The sequence below is a fragment of the Aspergillus alliaceus genome, assembly GCF_009176365.1.
Source record: "Aspergillus alliaceus strain CBS 536.65 unplaced genomic scaffold BDW43scaffold_12, whole genome shotgun sequence".
In the NCBI taxonomy this organism is placed as follows: Eukaryota; Fungi; Ascomycota; class Eurotiomycetes; order Eurotiales; family Aspergillaceae; genus Aspergillus; species Aspergillus alliaceus.
The window spans coordinates 692,406-712,745 of record NW_022474695.1 but is presented as its reverse complement, the minus strand read 5'-3'; the positions used below and the strand labels follow the sequence as shown (position 1 = coordinate 712,745).

Sequence of the window (20,340 nt, the reverse complement as noted above, 5' to 3'; positions counted from 1 at the left end):
GTATGCTGCAGTTGTTTGTTCATGTGCTCATCTGCCCCCCCCTGCTTTGCAATACCCTTACTGCGCAAATAAAAATCATTTTGATCAGGTTTATGAAAGGGATTGGATTAGAGAGGCTGAGGTTGCACCGTCAAACAAATCCCAATTATACAAATACAACCTACTTTTATACATACATACCACGTGACTCGCTCACCAACATCTCCCGCCAGCGGGAAAAAGTTCAAAGCAATCAACTCCGCCTCCAACCAATCCACTTCTTGTCCACAGCAGCCCCAACACCAATGGTCCCGGTCACAATCCCACAATTTCTCCTACCGCGGGGCATCCCGTCGACCCGGGCCTTCCAATCGTTAACCCGCGCAAATGCAACCCACCACCGCATCACGACCTTGACCTTGACCCCGAACCGGCGATGCGCATCAGACAACAGCAAGGCGCGGGTACTAGCCCAGCCGGACAAATTCCGGCCTCCATCCCACCCAGCGCGCAGAGTCGTGCAAACGCGCAATGGCAAGATCGTTGGCAGAGAGCCAGTCAACTACCCGGGACCCAAGCTATCCGAGAAAGAGCGCGAGGAGCAGAAGCATAGACAGTATCCGAATATGTTCCCGCCCGAGGGGACGGTTATGTATAAATTTTTGACGAGTCGGTGGATTCATATTTGGATTGCTATGGTGAGTTCCCCCGCAACACCAAACCCCCCTCTCCCGGCTCTACATGTGCTAGACTGCTTGATTTATGCTACTCGTGAATGGGAGATATGCGGACAGGGAGGGGCACAGTATGCTGATTGAAGCCTATTTGTACAGAGCGTTCTTACAACCTTGGCTACGTTTACCTTCACTACGAACTTTAAAAGGTCGTCGCCGTTTGCGCACTTGCTTCCGTCTTGGTCGGGTCTTCTCTCGCACCCGATTGATACTGTGTCCCAGGCGCTCTCTGTCTTCCGGATGCACGTGCAGCATACTTCTGTGCAGACCAGGGAGAAGCGACACCAGCGCGTTGAAGATGCGGAGAAGAGACGGCAGTATCGGGTTGCTCATGGATTGGAGGAGCCGGCTGAGGAGAAGAGCGAGGCCCAGACTGATGTGGTTGATGATCAGTCCCCGATAGCTGCTGACCTGGAGCCGAAGCAGGGAAGTGAGGAATATGTTGATTGGGATGGAAAGAGAAAGCCTGTTAAGAAATGGTTGGGAATTTGGTAGAGGTATGCCTTCCCATGTTGAAATCGGGATTGTGTGGATCTGAGATTGGATTATTGGGGGACTATGTGTACAAACGATGTGGTAAGTATACTATGTAGATTACCTTTGCGTATCTTTATTTTTCTTTTTCGTCTTAGCACCGTATTATTCATTATGTACATGACATCTCCTATCTTTTGATGTGATAATCAAGATTTGCCAGCAGGCCGCTGAGTGGGAACTGTGAAGCATGCCACAGGCCCTCTAATCATAGTCTTTCCGAAGACCTTCCGCTGCTACATCGTGGCGAGTCTGTGGCGATGCGCATACTTCCGTCCAAATGTTTCCCATCTTCGCCGACAAAACCCATGCGGTAGCAGACGCATCGAGAACGGCGCATGTAGGGCAAGATATCCGTATTCGGAACAAAGGAATATCGTACGTATCAGTGGATTCATCCAACTTGAACGCCCTCTAGACCCTCAAGAACCTCATCCCCAACACCACCCTTCTGAAGCACCAGCTTAACTATGCGAGACACTGTGCTTCTCTTCACACCTCCACGTCGAGGTCTCCAGACTCCTGCAACCTCTTCTTCACCTGTAGACGGGTTCATGATGACCGCTTCTTCAGCGGCGGCCGTGGACCCTAATGTAGTCACATTTTCTGAGTTAGGTATACCAGGCTGGGTTAACCGAGAAGGAGGATCGATCGTGCGGATAGAAAGGAGCTTCAAGCTATCAGAATCACTATCCCGCGTAACAGAAATCGCCAGAACAGTGTCAGCGACAGCAATCTCCTCTCTGTTAGGGTCGAAAATAACATTCTCGCCTACAGAAATAACGAGTAATGTTACTGGGGGGCGAACTTGTTGAGAAGGCAAAGAGGCCTCGGTTTTCGAGGTAGCGCGTGGGTATAGGTATTCTGCAGCATTCCAGTCGTCATCGAAAAACGGATCTTCCTCGCCTTGGGACTTCAATTTCGGAAGTTTCGTCGACAGGAGCGCCAGATGAGTCGTTAGGGACAGTAGCGGGAGCGGGTATGACTGAGGTTGGGAGAGGAGAAGAACCTGGAGTAACAACATTAGAATCAATTTTGCCCTGGAATTGAACGCAAATCTTACATCAATGTAGAGCCGCCAGTGCCACCGTCTGTTGATCACCAGCCTTCCTTTCAGCCCACCAGCCATCTCACCGTTCTCAGAGCCCCCATTCGATACAGATTCAACCAGAGGCTCTCGCATCATTTCAGACAGGAAAACTGGTAAAGCATCGTCATCCCGGAACCCAGGAATCTCAATCGACATCTGCACCCAAGACCCATGCCCAGCACTCGACACTTGATTTCCGTCGCCGTTCGCATTGTCCGCGTCATCCTGGCCCTGTTGTGGCAGCTTGAGAGCATCTGCTGAAACGACAGTCTTTTCTACTTCCGCTTTCACTCCGACGATTGCTTGAGTACCGTCTGCAAATCCAACACGTGCGCTACCGTTGGTCCCAGGGAGGATGTCAGTCTCCGCCGTTAAGGGCCGAAATTGCGTGGCTGAGCGTCCATCTGGCCGAATTGGGCTGCCTGGCAAAGCAAGCGAAGTGTAGAGATATGAAAGCTCTGCGGGCGATATATGCGGGGTTTGTGAAGCGGACGAGGCCTGCCGTTGGGCTGCCATTGAAAAGGAATGCAGGGAAGAGAAGCGGCCGAGGTTAATAAGAAAAAGAAAGAAAGAAAAAAAAAAAAACCGAAGAAGCGAAGAAGCGGAGAAGAGTAAAAAGGTTCTGAACTATGTTGAGGATAATATCATGCAAATCGCAGCGATCTGTTCCACCGTGAACCAAAGGAGTAATTTTCAGTCTGATATGATGTTGGTCCCCACGAGACAACAACACTGGTAGGTAATGAATCGTAATGTCTTCACCGGACCAGGCTGCCTGTACTTGAAGTATCGTGAGATAGGATCATTTGCGACACAGGTAACCAATGTCGATCATCGGGACTTGGGAGTACAGTGCTTCATACGGAAATTCTGTTGAAGGCGGAGTATTGTTGTTCCCGGCCGGTCGACCATTCTTATCAGCGCTTATCAGCCACTGTTACGATTCGAATATGAATAGTGTGAATGCGATATGCTAGAATATACAGAGCACTTTTATTGCCTGTTCGATTAGGTATATATATGTGTACATATAAACAGCTGGCTCGACAGCCAAGTATAAGTACTATATTACAATATGTGTGTAGAGCCCAAGACTAGCCACCAGTGGTCCTTCCCAGCAACAAAAAATTGTACATGAGGTGAATCGAAATTTTTGCACAGAAATCGCATCATTTCCCTAGATGAAGTGCAATGAGCGGCAGGTGAGGATGATTAGGGATGAAAGAGAAAAAGGAGAGGCTAGGGAATGATGCTGAGGAAATGTATCAGATGTAGTGATGACAGGTTATGACAAATGAAAAGCGGGAAATAAGATGCTGTCAGTAAGGAACAAGACATGTTTGGGTGCAATGCATATATATATATAAAGAATGATAGCAGACCTCGCGACTCGCGCATTTGGTATCGATGTAAAGTAATGTGCAAACAGGAACACCGCAAACGAAAGACAAGAAATGAAAACCGCATGCCGAAACCAGGTTGCGAGGCCGACTATATCTATAAAGGCCTTTGGGGTATGAAAACAACAGAAGGACAAATGAAAAGGAACCCGGGCTGATCCTTGCCCTATGCAAATATAGGGAGAGAAGATGTTTTCACAAGAAAAGAAAAAGGAAAAGACCAACCACTACCGTAAAGACGAAGAATAGACACCAAATCCTGTACGCCATGCTCGGTTAGATCGCCGATTACCGCGCGTTCCCCATTTTTCTGTCTTTGATAAGTTCAAAATCAAACAAAAAAGCCGGAAAGATAAATATCAAAACACGACATCCACCCATGGTATGGCGGTCCACGGTGAACTACCTATAGGTTGACCCAGTCATGAAATTTGTGGAGATTGGATTTGTCCACTCCCCGTCTTCATAAGGTGGTGTAGGCCATTGACGAGTCGAGTTGGTGGGTTCTGTCTTATCATCAGGAAGTCCCAAACGCCGGATTGGAGTCGCATCAGAGTGGCCAAAGGAAACCCCATCACATTTTGCTGATGGAGAAGGTGTAGGGTAGGGGCTAGGTAACGCCCGCGAGCTGTCGTTTCCCATAGCTTGCCGACTGTAGTTCGAGGATACATCGGAATATACTTCAGTCTGTGCTAGGTGCCTCGCAGCTTTGCTTGCCGAGTGAAGTGCCTCATCAAGGAGCTCATCCTCTTCCTCTGGTGTTTCGTAGCGGTGGACGGGATGAGTTGATAGCTGTAGCGCACGCCGGGTTCGGCTAGAGATTGGCGCACCAGTGCCACTAGTTGAAACAGGACTATCACCAATTGAGCGAATAGAGCCCTGAGGCATTGACTGCCTTTTAACACCTTCGACCGGAGAGGTGATGTGAACAGGAACATTGCCTATTGCAGTCGAATCAAGAGAATACTTCACACCCTGAAGAGCCTTGTCCAGCTCAGATATATCAGAACCTTGCTTGACTTCGTTAGTACTAGTAGAGTCTAAGGCTAACGATGATCGATTTGACCAAGGCATACAACCGGCATTGGCCTCGACGTCATCGCTTGATGTGTTTCCCTGGTTGCGACCAGATAGCCTACGAGCGCGCTTGCGAAGGTGGGAGAAAAAGCTTTCCTTCTGGCTGAGACCGGCGAGGAGATTGCCACTTCCACCGTTCAATGCTCTCTCTGCTTCCTGCCTATGCATATCGGCGTAGTGATTGCCGTGAGAGTTGAGGGAAAGCTGTCTGCCAATCTTCTTGCTCGCTTTTCCTTGGTCACCAGCAAGAGAAGAATTTGCCTGTGCTGTGACTGCATTGGACAGAGGAGACACTGGTCGGATGGAAGGCAAGATAGGCATTGGGGCCCCATTTGCCCACGTCGCCCGCTTACTGGGCGCAGGTTTGCTCTTAGTAGTTTCAGGTGCCGTGCTGTACGAGACAACAGGCTGCTTTGGTTGCTCGTTATCGCTATCAGATCTTCCGATCAGTGACCTCCGGAACCACGACGATTTGGACGTAAGAGTGGGCGAGTCACTGCTCTCTCGAATGGGGGATTTAAAGCTCTTGTCAGAAGTTTTCCGACCCAGCAGCCGGGCGGTTGAGGACTTCGGCCGCAATGGGTCGACAGCATCTGTAAAGTACTCGTGATTCAAGGCCTGGGTGGAAGTGGGCCTATTCTTGGGGTCCCACATCAGGCACCATGTGACAAAATGACTCAGAGATGCTGGCCATTGAGGAGGTTGAAGGATGCTTTCCATGGAATGAGGCGCCATCTGTGATTATGGTCAGTGTCTATGCCCGTTATTACAAGCCATGGAATACATACCTTGGGAAAAGTGAATCCAAGCTTCTGGGCAAGACGGGAGCCATCTCTCCATTCACCACCACCGAGCTTGGCACCCGACTTGCTGTACCAGTTACCTGGGCTGCCCATGATCTCACAAACGCGCCAGACCTGATCAACTTCGTTACCACCAGGGAACAATGGCTTCAAGGTAGCAATTTCGACAGCCATAGCACCGATAGCCCACATATCCACAGGCGCAGAGTATTCTCCTGCTCGCAAAAGGACCTCCGGGGCACGGTACCATCTCGTGGACACGTATGTTGTATAAGGGAGCTTGGAATGAGTCTCCCTTGCAAGGCCAAAGTCGGCTATCTTCACGGTATATGTTGGAGGGGTTGAAGGTGGAGTCACTAGGTTAGAATAACGGCTGAAAGCAGAGTCATTCGGTGCGGACGTAGATACAAGGATATTCTCCGGCTTGATATCACGGTGGAAAAAGTGATGAGCATGGATGTGATCGAGACCCGACAAAATTTGGTAAAGAATGCTCTTCACATGTCTGCCATCGAACGGCTTGTGGTCCCGTGATTTCATCAATTGGTAGAGGTTACCATCCATGTATTCCATACAAATATGTAGCTTGCGAGAAAGAGGGTCGAGGAAGATGTCGAGAGCTGGGACAAGGTGTGGGTGAGCGGGTAGAGTCCGTAGAAAGATCACTTCCCGTAATTCGAGGCATGGTGCTAATGAATCGAAGGTCTTCTTCATGGTCTTAATGGCAACCTGTTGATGAGGTCAGCACAACACCCGCTTTTCCACGGTGCTGGATCGGCTTACCATGGTTCCCCTCCGCGCGATGTTGGAGCCAGCCGTCCGTACACGAGCCACGGCAACACTACCAAAGCTACCATCCCCGATTTCCTTCATCACCTCAAATCGGTCTTCGAGTGTAGCCATTGAGGTCGGTGCGGCGTTCCGCAATGACGAATGGTCGTAAGAGACGGTCATTGTGCCTCTCCTTTTCTTTCTCTGCCAGCAGATGAACCAAGGGAGTTTGGAGGACTGTCAGGCATACATCAGCCGACCTTGTTCCGTCGTAGGGTTAGATATCTCCAAAGTAAATCTTACCCTATATCCGTAGTTTCGGCGGTCAAGATAATCTGTGCCAATGATAGTCGCAAGTGATTCAATTCAACCAGATGATCATCATTTGCAGTTCAGTTTAAGTGGTATAGAGTTCACAGAAGCCGAGACGGGTATGGTTCTCTTCCATGGATGGTTTGGATATAGGATAGGCAAGATTGATTAGATGCGAGAAAGATGAGGGACAAGAATGGGTGGGAGGAGGGGGGGAAGGGGGTCATGTAGTTCTTAGGAAAGACACGAAGGTGGAGGATTGGCAGATCTGGAAGCAAGATGGAAGACCCAGAAGATTGGTCGTGATCACTGTAGTGATAGGAGCGGACCCGTCTTGGTGGGAACTGCTAAACGAAAGGATGATCGGAGGCCGAGTTGGAGGGAGCCCCTGACGCGGTGACAGCTTTACCAACACTTTACCAGCTCCAAGACAGACGACTGACTTGACTTGGGGCCGGGCCGTGGAGACTTGGGAAGAAGCGGTCGACGACGGAGCGAGAGTTGAGGGGGTAGGTAGTTGAAGGTGCAGATCACAGGCAAAATAATAATGTAATGATAGGACGGTAATAATAATAAATATTACACCTGAAAAGAAAAAAGAAAATAACAAAGCAGAGTAAAATGCAGATAGATTGTTGAGGGGTCAATACACTTGGGGAAATAGGGACGAGGGGGCTGACATGGACCAAAAAGGTAAATTCAAATAATTAATCGTTGGAATTGACAGCAGGTAAGACACGCAGTCATGTAAGTCACTAAATAAGAAAGAGGTTGGACTGTAGATAGTTGGAGGGGTGGGAAAAACAGGAAGAAGGAAAAAGGAAAAATAATAATGTATAAGATATCGAATAAGAATAAAAATAAAAAAGAAAGGCAGCAATTGAGGAGCGAGGATGAATGAGTGAACAGACGCGAGTGGTCGCTGTGAGGCAGAAGAGAGACAAGCAGTAAGAGCATTGACGACGCGAAATTCAGACAATAATAACCGCCAGAAGAAAATAATAAGACATGATTACTCTGCTTTCTCCATCCTCCCGGACTAGTTTATCCACTAAGACCATTTGGTCACCATTACCCTCTGACAATGCTCCGTAATAATCCTCACGAACTAATAATAATGCCTGTTGTCGGATGGCGAGACCTCCACAAAACTAACTAATGGCAAAGACGAGTCAGGAATCGTCCGGAGATCCACCCCGCTTAGGAAAAAATAAATCATCATAATGTTTTATAATAGAGAGAGAGGAGGGAAAGGAGGGTAAAAAAAAAAAAGAAAAAAGGAGTCAATTGTAACAACGGCCTCGAACTGAAGACGGGTAGCCGTTACGGCAAATTGCCGAAAATGTAAACATGAAAAACATATCGTACGTACGTGGAGTAACAATTTCGCTGGAACAATCAACTAGTAAATAGCAAGAGATACATGGTTTGCATTATCGGCACAATAAGGATCAGGGAAAGAGCGATGCGAAGATAGAATTTCTCGGTCAATGGGCATCAGCTGACAATCTCGGCCATGATCATCAGTACGCAAGGTACATTTTGATCTTTCACGCAGTACTATTTTCTTTCTCCTTTCTCCTGTCTAGAGCGAGACTTTTTTTTTTGAATATTTTTTTTCTGCGGTTTTTTATTTGCGCCTAACCCGTAACAGGTCGAAACATTATCGTAAGTAACGGTGTTACGCCTAAAATTTCGAGTTCAGTGGTTAGTGGGGATGTGGAAATTGGTATTTTCTAGCGCTCTGATTGTCGAAAAAGACTAATAGAGTTACCAATAAATGCCCTTCATATGTACAATTATACGCTAAAATACCCAAAGCAATAAATAGTACTGCCAGTTCGTAGAGCGCACCCATTTATGAGAGTGTTACATAACCCCCGTTCTACTCCAGTAACTAATGATTTCATCCGGCATCTCTCTCTCTTTTCTTCTTGATATCTATGCAAATATGCTGGTCAGAATACTACTCTGTAAAAGTAAGTACCCAAACTTAGGGCGGCGGAAATGATTCCAAGCCACCTAACGGTTCTAAGGGTAAACTGTAAGGTTTAGTAGTAGCCACGACTTCCGGTGCCGATTGCCTGTGTTAAGTGTTGACACTGGGGTATGGACAAAGCAGCCAAAGAGCTTGAAAAGCAATTAGGCCTAAGACTCATTCAGTGGTCACCACAACACGCCGCTTTGAAGACTTGGGAGGTCCAGCCTTAATAGCGCCCCCACATGGTCCCCGCCTCTAGTGATCGTTAGACGGGCCCTAGCAAGGATGGCCAGGGGTTGGGCCGCGTTTCTCTCATGACTGTGTACCGTATGGGTGTACGGATGTTCGGACAAACTTACTAAGGAAAGGTATGTTTTCCCATCCCAACAGGGTCTTGAGACTCTAGATTGGAGCTCACAAACCAGACTCTCAAATAATGTGATGTGTATGCTCTTGCACCGTAACCAGTCCATTTGGTGCCTTGGACGCATTGGAGATGACGCCCACTGGTATGTAAATGACCTCAGGGGGCTTTCTTAGCATTGGAATGCTTCTTTTTTCTTAAAACCTTAAATTCCCTTCCTTGCGACATATATCTACGTATAAGCGAAAGGAAAGCTGGGGCGGTGATGACTAGAAGTACGCTTGCTGTGTAACCCTAGGCAGCATGGACAATGATACACCGTTCATGCAAGCGGTTGTTTGCATTGGTGGATAAGTTCATAAGCAGCCCCATTTCTTTAGGGTATTCCCACCAACAGTGGCTAACCATGTAGCATGTGGCTGACCGCCAACAGAGGGAAGTGGTACGATTCCTTTTAACCTCGTGGATAATGATGGGATAAACGAAACTGGAATTAGAGAAAATAGGGGTGTCAACTTTCTAGCCCCTCCAAAAAAAAAATTGAAAATGAAAAGAATTGGTAATAATGAGAATACTGAGCCAAAATAGGTATTCTATACTTTACCGACATTTATCCAATACTAACCCGCTAACTGCATTCTGTCACTAGGGATGGGCTTATGGAGTACCCCTTGATAATCTAAACTGATTACCCAGATCTGTAAGTAATCTGAGTGGTGGAAACCGGCGGAGATCACAAGTATCAACCCACAGTCGCGTGGGTGATGGTATCACTCAAAACAAAAAAGAGAGAAATAAAAACAAAAAGGAGAGGGAGGATGAAATTGTTTCGAAGCATACCTCAGGAGGTTTTGACCGGTGTTCCGGGACCCTTCTTTGTCTTGACATGTGTGACGTGTAGATTAATGCTGCCAGGAAAATAACTTGAAAGACGGCTGATGGGCAAAAAGTCATACATACCAGAAACAAGAGAAATCCTTTGGGATATTGGAGGGGCAATTCTCTGGGTTTGAGTTCTCAGCTACACCGCTAATGTGTTGAATCTTGGTGCAATAATAGGTATGCGTACTCAGCTGCTTGCTTAGTGACCGATTGAGGGCATAGTCTTGCATCTTAGTACACATTTCAGCTAGATTAAATGGACCAGTACCTGGCTCACATGATTTCCAGCAGGTAGTCCGGCATACGCACCGTACTTCCATACATAGCTAGTAATACCTGGTTTGTCTTCTGGACCAAAGGTGCTGAATGTATGGAGCATGCACGTATCTGCTACCGACATGCATATAGACAGTGCGACTTACAGGTCGAGTCCAAGAACTATGCCAGTTACCTAGAGCCAGTGCGCGCTCCTGCACGTATATGCTTGTGAGATTGAACACAAGCCAATCGGTACCGACAGTTCAGTCCAAGGCTGAGACTGACGTAGTCTGTTACTCCAGCTACCGATCCCTTCTTCAACGTTGTGGTGGTATCTCTACGGAGCTGAAAACCCTCATATTTGTACAATATTGTCCGCGTCTAATAGCGTACTGTCGATGCTTAAAGATCGCATCTCACCTGGTTGTAAGACAATGGGTATTCTAGAGTATAATTGTGTATTGTATGATATTTCAACATTCAGATCATATGTACATACATACATACATATCTACCTCGAACATGTAACTACGCCTGCATGATATGCTTAATCCGGCCGCGTACTCTATATAAAGGCCGATATCCAATTCTCACATGTCAGATATCTCCACAGTGCATTTATCAAGGTAAAAACAGTATGACCCAGTATCTAATGCATCTTGAGAATCTCTAGAGCATGGTATTCTGTACTTTTGTCTCCTCGGTACTGTACAGAAGACAAACGATCATAAAATAAGGTAAACATGACCATACATAGCCCAAAAAGGGAACTTACGGATCACATCCGTGCTCAACTTGCGATATGATCCTGTTTACTACTCATTTATTTCTCTTTCTTTTAATTTTTCTTAGTTTCCGTTGAATTTTTTGCGTGGGTTAATGGCAAGAGATTATAATACCTCATTAAATAAATTACGCTCTCCGAATCAGCTTAGATAATACTATATCGCCAGGATTAGTACACATGCAGTCTATTGCCACGGTTACATATAACCTAATCTAAAATGAAAGGCTACTACTCCGTTCTATAGACGGGTACTAGGGGCTCCAAAATTTGAAGGCAAACCCACGGGTTGCCGTAGGTAAACAAACGGAGACGAAAAAAGAAAAGGAACGAGAGAGAAAGAAAAACAAAAAGCAAAAGCACACAAAAGAGAAAGAGGTTGTCAACTCACAAGGCAGACTGACTGCCTGATTGCAGAGAAATGGGCCTTCACCGTAGGTAAGTCGGAGCGGAGGCGGCTATGGGGATCCACCCATTAGTGGCTACAGTCGGGAAATGGTCCATCAGGGGCTACTGGTGCCAACCAGCCGGGAAACAGAGAGTGGAACTCAGTGGGTCTTATGATTGCACCGGAGCTTCCGGGGAACACGGATCCCCACTCGGCGCAGGCCCGTCCCTACTACCCGAAAAGCTGGCCATGGTTCAGGTTTCTTAGTGAACCAGTAGAAAGCGTGGATGCTGAAGGATCGCTGGACGGAATGGGACCATCCACGCACTAGGGGAGCTGCCTGAAGGGGCCTCCAAATTGGACCGACCCCCGAGCCACTATTCGCAATTTAGCAAGCGACTAAAAGGTGACGCCGTTTTGTTCCTTTGGAATTCCAGAAGGTTTAAGGAGGTTCGTGGAAACGGCAGAGAAGGGATTGGCGGAACCGGAATGACCCTTTAGTTGGTTCGTAGTGTCATCGAGAAGGACGTATATTGGTCAGCAGGTCTTCTGGGTTCACCTATCATACTCGCTGGAACGGGCTAATCGTGATGGTGCTGCCGTGTGAGGATCAACAAGATAGATATCCCTCGTATAACACGGGCAGGCTTCCTTCTGGAACAACGGTAGGGATTGCGCTCAAATTCCCACCTGACGTATGAGGGAGGGGGAGGGGGGGGCGATTGTTACCTTCTAGATAACGGAGGGGGAAGTTCAATGAATGCACTGCACTGCCCAACGAGCTGGGTCCTGTATGTCTTCCGTCTAGGATCACCTGATGGTCCATCTGGAGCATCTTTATATTATTCTACCCGCTACTCTTACCAAGGACTATAGTCCAGTCTAACTTGGCGCAGAAAAGGGATGTGATTGCTCAATTCTATATTTTGCCTTGCAGTAGGTCGAGGGTATCTGCATTGATTCCACTTGACGTGCATGTCAAATCTTGCTTTGGGACACCTGAGGGCCCTGGCCGTGTTTCTAGTTCGGGAGATAATTTCGAAGAGACCAACAAAAGCACCCCTCTAATAGGTGTTTGCCTACAATGTCTCTCTCTGCCTTTTCCTATTATATCTTGCGTGTGTTCTCTCCTTGTCCTCATGTATCTTTGTGCACAGTATAGATCATACCAATGTCGCTATCCATCATGCGACACTCAATGCTTCTGGAGTGTACACCTTCTAGTTTTGAAGCCCCCATGCAGCAAGACACAAGCCACTCTTTACAAATCAAAAAAAATAAAAAATAAAAAATAAAAAATAAAAAAATAAAAAATAAAAAAATAAAAAAGAAAAAAGAAAAAAGAAAAAAAAAAGGCAAAAGCAAAGGAGAAAAGAAAGGCAAAAGAAAAGAAGTGATGAGGAAACGCGGGACCCCCAGTTCATATGTGATCTCATCGAATGTCTGTAATAAATTTTAGAGTATAACCAAGTGTCTGACAAGCACCTCCGCAATTAACACAATACCCTTGCTCCTAATTCACTTTGTTCATTTTCGTTGACTAGATAGGATTATTTATGGCATGTTGAAAGCATACGATCTTAGAGCTTTGACAAGATATCATGGGGAACGGTTCATAAAAAGTAGTGTTGCCTGTACTCCGCGGAAATACACGTGTTAACTCGGCATATCTCGCAACTCAGACTGGCAAGGAAGCAGATGAATATCCTGTCCGGATAGTAAGATGAAGTCATGCGAGAATTTACACTGTCCTCTAGTCAATGCCTCCTACTGTTGACCAGCTGTGTCATCCGACCACCAAACTGCCGTAGCCCTTGCAGTATATCCAAAGCATGCAATGTCAGCCCATATATCAGCAGATGCGTGGCTCTGGCACTTAGCAGAGTTGCCTCCGATGCCCACGATGGTCGAACGCTCCGAGATGCATCTATCATTGCTACCGGCAACGGGACACGAGGTTGAATTGAAAGGATAGACGCATCTTACGGAAACGTTTCAGGTCGGGTGACTTTTGTAGAGAAGGCTAACTCTAACAGGGTATAAAGAATCAAGCCTGCTAAAAGCTATACCAGAGCAGGTGTTGATGCTGAGAGTACCCCTTCCAGTTGCCTTCTTCTGTCGGTTATGGAGACAACGGACAGACAAAACACCAGATAATCGCTTTACGAGGACAAACTCTCCTCAGACTGTTATATGTCAGGCTTCACAGAGAATAGGATATGAAATGCTAACACATAATGCAGAACAAGGACAAACTAGACGTTGCATCATTATATACAGCTTGAATTGAATCCATTTATTATGTAGGCATTTAAGGGGGATTTAACTGAAATAGACTGAACTTTGAGTAAGAATCAAAGGATTTTTACGGAGAACGGTCTCTAGAAAGGAGATCATGAAACAGGCGAAAATTTCTGTGTAGACATCCAACTGGGCAAAGCAAAGATGAGATTACAGGTTGAAAATACTGGATCCGGGATATTTTCTCGATGAAATTCTTCTTGCCTGATTCATTCGAGATTGTACAAACACCCCAAACATCATCGTCATGTCCAAGGAGTGAATACAACATGTGATGAATACTCTCCCCCATACATCTGTTTCTACCCTTTCACACTCTCTACTGGCTGGCCACACGCAGAGACAATAGTCAAAGCAAGAAGCAACTAGTTACTCTTTCATATTATCCCGCTTTTAACCTGTAATTGTCTATTAGCTTGACTACAACCTCCTGCCGCTTCATTTGCAAGCTCGCCACTCGCCTTTGGAAGCCCCTCTCGACTCTTTAAGTCATATTCTCCAACCTGAGGCTATCCACATCCACGCAAGAACATCCGCTCATCTTCGCAAGCTCGAAGTTTCCAGATTAACTGATGCAGATCAACATTTGGGTTATTCTTCTTCACCATCTGATACTATCTTCTTTCTGGCTTGGCGCATATTTGAAATAGAGGGCCTTCCTTCCTGTCTTCCCCGATTTCACAATGGGGGACCGAGTGCGAAACGCTTATGCTGGAGTCTATAGCGATACTATCAAGAGACAGTACGTTGGTTCTTGCCCATTTACCAGATAAATGTAAATTGTGCTCACTTACAACATCAGGCTTGAGAAAGTCGTAATTCCCGAAAGGTTTGACAACTCCTCCAGTACCTGGTCGATGTCTACGAAGCTTACAACCGTCCCATTAAAGAGTCAAATGTATGACATGCAAGAAAATTCGTATGCAGAGTGCATACTCCAAAAGACAGCTAGATGCCCTCCGAAACGCCATCGTGGTCAAAGGTGGCCGCGCCCTCACTGGTCCTGGGCACGCCAAATGCCGAGAATGCGTGGGTGGCCAAACTGTCGAGCTACGGTGCATTATCTGTGATCAAACCAAAAGCCTTGAAGAATTTGCGAAGAACCAGAGACATGATCGTGATTGGGCGGCAAGTCGTTGAGGCCACCCTATGCGTTGATACTTCATGGCTAACGGCGGTATTCCACAGAGGTGCTTGACTTGCGTCCAGAACCACACGGAAACGGAGCCTGTGCTTGAGGAATACAAACTGCTCGCAGAAAGTGAAATGTCCACGGCTCAGGGTACCACAGCGGCCTTGGTAAGTCTGTCTAGATAAACGTACCCTGCATAGCCTAGAATAGGATTCATTAAGTTAACGGATCTAAAGAGTCAGGCAAGTGACGGCTATACCTACAGTACTTCTGCTTATGAAGAGGACGATGAGGATGAGGGTGACGAAGATGACTATTCCGTTGGGGGTGGAGTCTGGGTCGAGCCCGAACGTCAGGAAGAAAACACTGCCAGCAAGAGCAAAGAGCGTGGATATATTGGATATGACCGACAGGGAATACCTCATCGCCTTGTTAGCTCTCATGCAGTAGCTCCTGAAAGTGCTCACTCTAGCTGGGCGTCTTGGGGGATCACCGCCAACACTACACTAGCTAGTTCTCCTCAGGGAGGTAGCTTTGAGAGTCCCAGGCCCAACGAGCCTCCACTTTCGCCGCAGAAAAAGAACTCGAAGTTTGCAAAAATCCCGGTGAGATCAAACAGATATATAGTGACTTTACAGTAATCGGGGCTGACTTAGGTCTATGGTCAGAAAATGCGAATTGAGCGAAGCGTTCCTCTAACAATACGCGACCTCGAGCCTTCCGGACACAATATACCACATGAAGTTGACGAAGACAATGATGGTGTTGAAGATTATCTCTGAGTGGGCAAGATCGATTGGAGGATGAACCGTATCCGTCTTGATTTTGGTTCTGGTAAGATCTTCCCGCACAATCCATGAGAGACAGTTCCGTGGTTGATGTGCGGATCCCCCTAGGCAATATCTTATCAGGAAGTATGAACTACTGAAAGGAGGATATTAGCGATTGAGGGGGCGACATGAATTTATAATTGATTCTACTTGGCTTCACGGGCTAAACTAATTCAGTTTAAATTGAACTGTTCCGATAACCGTTCGAAACCTTGAGACTTTTCAAGGCTGCACTTCTGTACTGCTAATATAAGGTAAGAAACGTGGAAAGATTTAAAAGTACGACGCATGTTATATATGCATGGGAGTGACGTATGGCTGGCGTTGGCGGCTGAGATTAATCCGATTTAATTAGTTTCGCGCTTAAACTCTCTCTGCTCCTCGTGATTCCATGATTTATCTGCTTCCAGCGCTATCATTTTCGTGGCCACAGCTGCTTCGTTCCAAAACCCTTGCATCCTACGCTTCCTCTAGACACCTGCAATTGTGTGACTGTTCGATTTCATTACGCTACGCGAGTTGTTTCACGATCCACTTACTTCAGGGAAACCCCGCAGCCCCTCCATACCTGTCACTTGGTCTTTTGTCGTTCATCTCTTTTTAGAAAAGAAAATAAAAATTTATTATTATTATCACTATCTCTCTCTCTTTCTTGCGCACACAAAGCCACGGCACCAAAAGTCTTTGCCGCGTACCATCCTGTCGGATCCTAGTTTTGAGTCTATTTGTCCTTTTCCTTTTCAGACCGTATCGGTTACTCCCAGTTGTACCATCTCGCGAAGACAAGATACTCGACGTTCAAGATCGTTCTCCTTATGGCTTACGATGGCTATCAGAATAAGTCGGTCCCGTACTATCAGTCGGGCAATGCGAATCAGATGAACCCCAACCCGAACGATTACCGCGCCTCAACGTACACACCTCCGTATCCTTCTCAGTATAGTCCCGAGCGCCTCAATATGCCGCAACCTCAAGTTCCTCCAGCCACCATGAACCCGTATGCAGAACCTCAACCACCACCGCAACCAAATACGTGGCAACAGCCGTACGACGGGAGGATCAACGAGGCTGTTAACTCCGCATTTAACAAGGCTACCACAACCACATATCTTTCCCCGGATGTTCTAGCCCAGATAACGGCGAATGTCATTCAACAGCTGAAGGAGACTGGCTTGGAAAATATACAAAGCGACCAATACCATCCACCGCAACCCCCCCCTCGGCCGCCCAAAGAATGGGCCACTGGGGCACCTACTGTATTCCCCAATGACTTTGCTCCATCTCCAACCATGGCTACACAAGATGCATCAGCCTCGTCAACCCACGTTGCCTATGGAAATGCTACTTATAACTCACGACCACCGTCCACTGGATACTCCGGCAGCCCTCATCTCCAACCCAGAGCATCCCCAGCACCATTATCAGAAAGACGAGGATCCCCCGCCAGTCAGATGAGTGATCACAGCCAGAAAATGGAATCCCGGCCAAAACCGCCGTCGAGGGAAGTCACTGTCACAGAGTTGACCACGCTAGAAAAAATTTGGGGAGCACTTTTCGAGGATGGAAAACCCACTACAAAGCTTAGTCAGTTCTTGCGTGGGATTGCAGTTCACTTGGTAAGCATCGCCACTAGGGAAGTTGATGGACTGTTTATCTAACCCGAAGCCAGATCGAAGACTATGAACCCAAAAACAGTCTTGTCGTACTTCCGGGAAAGCTGCAGAAGTTCTATGAGGACACAAGAGTACCGGGGGATTACTATCCTTGGCAGTGTCAGTTAAAGAATCACGTATCCCTCCAGGCGGACACGGCTAACCTTGGTCATCAGTGATATTCGATGATGACACGTCCCACGTCTCGCGGTTGTTCCGCGAAGTGAGAGCCGAACACCACCTCGTGCAAAAAGAGAGCGAGCTCGACGAAAGGCCGTATATCCCCGGCCTAACGCCGCGAGGCTTTGAGAAGTGGGCTACCTTAATGATTCAGGTCAACCCCGAGACAGAGTATAAGCGGTTGCAGAAGGCAGTGCTGAACATGCCCATCAGCAACCCAGACAACAGGAAAGAGAGGTTTCCTAAGGAGATTCCACAATCGCTGTTCCCGTTTGAGAAGATACTGAGGCCTAAATTACAAGAAGAGATCAAAGAGTTCATAAAGGAGCATTGCAGTGTTGATTTGAATAAGGAATTCGAGAGGTTTAAGATACATCATGAGGATTCGATCGCAGGCTCGGTTCCTTCATACAGTGAGCGGGAACGCAAGCCGTACCAGGCGTCTGTTTCCACGGTAGTGGACAGTGATGAGGAAGACCTCGAAGCTCCTTCCCGTCCCATTGAAAGACAGAGAAAACCATACTCTGCGCAGCCAGGGGGAGGGAAAGAATACGGCGATTTCCAAGAACCTGGTCGTCGACATAAAACGTCGTTCTCCGCAGGCTCCATTCCAAGGGAGAGCCTAGCTCCCTCGGAACCTAGAGCCTCCGAGTCCCAGGGCCCTGACTCTATCTACATTCAACCCAGCACTACACAACGTCCTATACCCACCATGGGACGGAGCCCATCCCGAGGACCTAGAACAGGTGGTGATTATCGACACTCTGAGGGTGATTTGCTAGGATATAACGGTGGCTCTAGATACGCTAGAGACGATGATTTCTATGATCGTTCTGGCATATCCACCAGCACAGGGGACATACTTGAAGACAGTCGACTCTACCGAGATGCTAGTCGTGAAGAAGACCAAAAGCTGTATGAATCTCTCCGGGAACGTGAAAAGGAGCGCGAGAAAAGCAAATATAACGACTACTTTCCCCATAGAAGCAGCTGGGATGGAGAAGAGTACTATCGCGATGCGCTTGGCAGCCAAGGAGGTCCAGTTGGCAGCAGTGGTGGATACGACTACAAGACATATGGCTATAAGTGATACGTCCAAATGAACATCAATTGTTCACTGGGCCATGACATATTTCCCTTTACCCTTCTTTTCCTTATCGTTCTGGTGCGTTCCAAAGTGCAAACAGATTCCCATTTTGTGTTCCATTTTCGTTTCCGTCAGACAATTCGGTTTTTGCCTTAGCGAGTTTTTTGTTGCAACGAGTTATGTGTTACGGCGCCATTTATCTATTTAGCTCTACCGCGTGTATAACATGTCATAAAGTTGGATTTTCTTTTGCATACATAGTGTGCTGCTTCTGCTCATAGTTATCTTGAGCATAAGATGTTTCTCGGTAGGATACAGAACACAGCATTCAACCAACATTACTATACCTTTCTTTCTTTAAAGTCACGCATGAATCTCGCCCCAGCATCCCTACAGTACAAAGCCTCCTTAGCTCTTTGCTTCTCTTCTCGCTCCCACAGCTTTTGGATTCTCCTCTGGTCCTTCTCCTCCCGTTCAATCCGTCTTCGCTGCCGTCTTTTTATCTTTTCCTGCTCCTCTTCCAGTCTCTCCTCCTCTTCATCCGCTTCGTAACGCAACTTCACCATCTCCTCTTCCGTCAACCTCCACGGTACAGAAAGCACCTCAACAAGATGCCGGCTCCGCTGATCCAGAAATCGCATTTCTGCGTTTGTATCCTGAATCACAGAGACACGCTCCAATTGGACCTGCATTGTACCCCGGAACATCGATAACGTACCCTTGACCCGGACCACAGTTCCTGGGACCAAGGCTGTCGCATCTAGGGCCGTCTTATTGGTGGCTGCGACATGTTTCGTCGCGTATGCAGATTGCAGATCCCCTGCTCTGCTATCTTTGCCGCTTCGAGCGGACTGGTTATTATCGTCCTCGGTAACCGGGACTTTGTACACAATGACATCGATCGTCGCGCCACTACTATCATCGACCGTGAGGATGGTCAGCGCGGGGTATTCCGTTCGGGCGACGATGATGCCGACTATAGAGATGAAGCGGACGGGGTGGTTCAGGTAGAAGAATGTGGATTGTTCTAGGTAGGACGTTAGATCTAATCTCGTCTTCTAGGTCTGTGTATTGCTACGCGGGGCTATAACATGTATATGCTTAGCGTGAGATATGTAAAAGCCAGCCGCGATACACACATGCTAGACACGCCAGTTATTCATTCATTCATCTGTTCCGTTCCGGCATTCAATAGAAACAAAGGATGGCCCTCGGTTTCTGAAAGCATGTGATCAAAAGAGACGGTAAAGAAAGATGAAACAAAACAATTACGATAATGGTATGCGCAACACGCTAAAAGACAATCAGTTCGTACCTTCGAATTCGGCCCTCCTTTTGAGTAGATGCACGTCTATTGCTCCCATCTTTACCCAGGCGAAATGCGTCGGGGACGCTCGGAAACAGTAAGCTGGGTAAAAGACGAGTTCGCCATCGTCGACTGCCGCCATCGGATCATTTTCCCGGCTGTGGAGGGGAAGAGATGGACTGTGACGTTGGTTGATTGTTTGTGGTAAGCGCTGGTGATCGTTATCGCGGTCACGTGCGTTATCGGGGGATTTTTGGGTTAGGCTGCAGCATGACATCAGATGATCGATCAGCCGAATACTACTATACAAACTTATTGATTCTTTATAAATACCAAGGGGTTTTAGTTTCTTGGTAGAGAGTTGGCGGTTCTTATATATATGGCCAACTTTGGGTCATTCTATGGCGAGCCTAGAGCGAAATAATCTTGTACAGTGTGTGAATAGATTCAACAGCAAAATATATGGCCGTGAGCCTTTGGTAAGTGTTTATGGAT

The 20,340-nt window shown here is 47.1% G+C and overlaps 6 protein-coding genes across 6 annotated transcripts; 3 read left to right on the top strand and 3 right to left on the bottom strand.

Moving 5' to 3' along the window:
* Positions 1-284: 284 nt before the first annotated feature.
* On the top strand, positions 285-1,208 carry BDW43DRAFT_299025 (uncharacterized protein; the record flags this gene model as incomplete). Its single annotated transcript, XM_032044658.1, has 2 exons — positions 285-677; positions 813-1,208. The coding sequence occupies 2 exons, from the start codon at positions 285-287 to the stop codon at positions 1,206-1,208; spliced, it is 789 nt and encodes a 262-aa protein (XP_031902385.1).
* Positions 1,209-1,219: 11 nt separating this feature from the next.
* On the bottom strand, positions 1,220-3,255 carry BDW43DRAFT_35781 (exosome non-catalytic core subunit RRP42). Its single transcript, XM_032049960.1, has 2 exons — positions 2,311-3,255; positions 1,220-2,256 (listed from the first exon to the last, which is right to left on the bottom strand). Exons 1-2 carry the CDS (start codon positions 2,851-2,853, stop codon positions 1,642-1,644), a joined length of 1,158 nt encoding a protein of 385 aa, XP_031902384.1. The 5' UTR covers positions 2,854-3,255; the 3' UTR covers positions 1,220-1,641.
* A 716-nt stretch (positions 3,256-3,971) lies between these two features.
* BDW43DRAFT_35779 (serine/threonine-protein kinase) lies at positions 3,972-7,018 on the bottom strand. Its single transcript, XM_032049959.1, has 4 exons — positions 6,692-7,018; positions 6,401-6,625; positions 5,603-6,346; positions 3,972-5,549 (listed from the first exon to the last, which is right to left on the bottom strand). The coding sequence occupies exons 2-4, from the start codon at positions 6,569-6,571 to the stop codon at positions 4,140-4,142; spliced, it is 2,325 nt and encodes a 774-aa protein (XP_031902383.1). The 5' UTR covers positions 6,572-6,625; positions 6,692-7,018; the 3' UTR covers positions 3,972-4,139.
* A 7,323-nt stretch (positions 7,019-14,341) lies between these two features.
* On the top strand, positions 14,342-15,829 carry BDW43DRAFT_318388 (uncharacterized protein; the record flags this gene model as incomplete). The annotated part of the gene is made up of 4 exons (XM_032048697.1): positions 14,342-14,400; positions 14,549-14,786; positions 14,847-14,957; positions 15,027-15,829. 4 exons carry the CDS (start codon positions 14,342-14,344, stop codon positions 15,429-15,431), a joined length of 813 nt encoding a protein of 270 aa, XP_031902382.1. The 3' UTR covers positions 15,432-15,829.
* Positions 15,830-15,975: 146 nt separating this feature from the next.
* On the top strand, positions 15,976-18,711 carry BDW43DRAFT_35550 (uncharacterized protein). The gene is made up of 3 exons (XM_032049956.1): positions 15,976-17,236; positions 17,290-17,392; positions 17,449-18,711. The coding sequence occupies exons 1-3, from the start codon at positions 16,436-16,438 to the stop codon at positions 18,540-18,542; spliced, it is 1,998 nt and encodes a 665-aa protein (XP_031902381.1). The 5' UTR covers positions 15,976-16,435; the 3' UTR covers positions 18,543-18,711.
* Positions 18,712-20,019, bottom strand: BDW43DRAFT_35684 (OB-fold domain-containing protein). The gene is made up of 2 exons (XM_032049957.1): positions 19,855-20,019; positions 18,712-19,566 (listed from the first exon to the last, which is right to left on the bottom strand). Exons 1-2 carry the CDS (start codon positions 19,985-19,987, stop codon positions 18,881-18,883), a joined length of 819 nt encoding a protein of 272 aa, XP_031902380.1. The 5' UTR covers positions 19,988-20,019; the 3' UTR covers positions 18,712-18,880.
* Positions 20,020-20,340: the final 321 nt, after the last annotated feature.

Bases quoted from the DNA above. Each gene is read 5' to 3' on its own strand.
- BDW43DRAFT_35781 (XM_032049960.1), bottom strand. From the start codon at position 2,853: ATGGCAGCCCAACGGCAGGCCTCGTCCGCTTCACAAACCCCGCATATA. The intron at 2,257-2,310 runs GTAAGATTTGCG...TTGTTACTCCAG, and splicing joins ACTGGCGGCTCTACATTGAT to GTTCTTCTCCTCTCCCAACC.
- BDW43DRAFT_35779 (XM_032049959.1), bottom strand. From the start codon at position 6,571: ATGACCGTCTCTTACGACCATTCGTCATTGCGGAACGCCGCACCGACC. The intron at 6,347-6,400 runs GTAAGCCGATCC...CCTCATCAACAG, and splicing joins TCGCGCGGAGGGGAACCATG to GTTGCCATTAAGACCATGAA. The intron at 5,550-5,602 runs GTATGTATTCCA...CCATAATCACAG, and splicing joins TTGGATTCACTTTTCCCAAG to ATGGCGCCTCATTCCATGGA.
- BDW43DRAFT_35550 (XM_032049956.1), top strand. From the start codon at position 16,436: ATGGCTTACGATGGCTATCAGAATAAGTCGGTCCCGTACTATCAGTCG. The intron at 17,237-17,289 runs GTAAGCATCGCC...ACCCGAAGCCAG, and splicing joins GTGGGATTGCAGTTCACTTG to ATCGAAGACTATGAACCCAA. The intron at 17,393-17,448 runs GTCAGTTAAAGA...CTTGGTCATCAG, and splicing joins GGATTACTATCCTTGGCAGT to TGATATTCGATGATGACACG.
- BDW43DRAFT_35684 (XM_032049957.1), bottom strand. From the start codon at position 19,987: ATGGCGGCAGTCGACGATGGCGAACTCGTCTTTTACCCAGCTTACTGT. The intron at 19,567-19,854 runs GTACGAACTGAT...CGTCCTACCTAG, and splicing joins AAGGAGGGCCGAATTCGAAG to AACAATCCACATTCTTCTAC.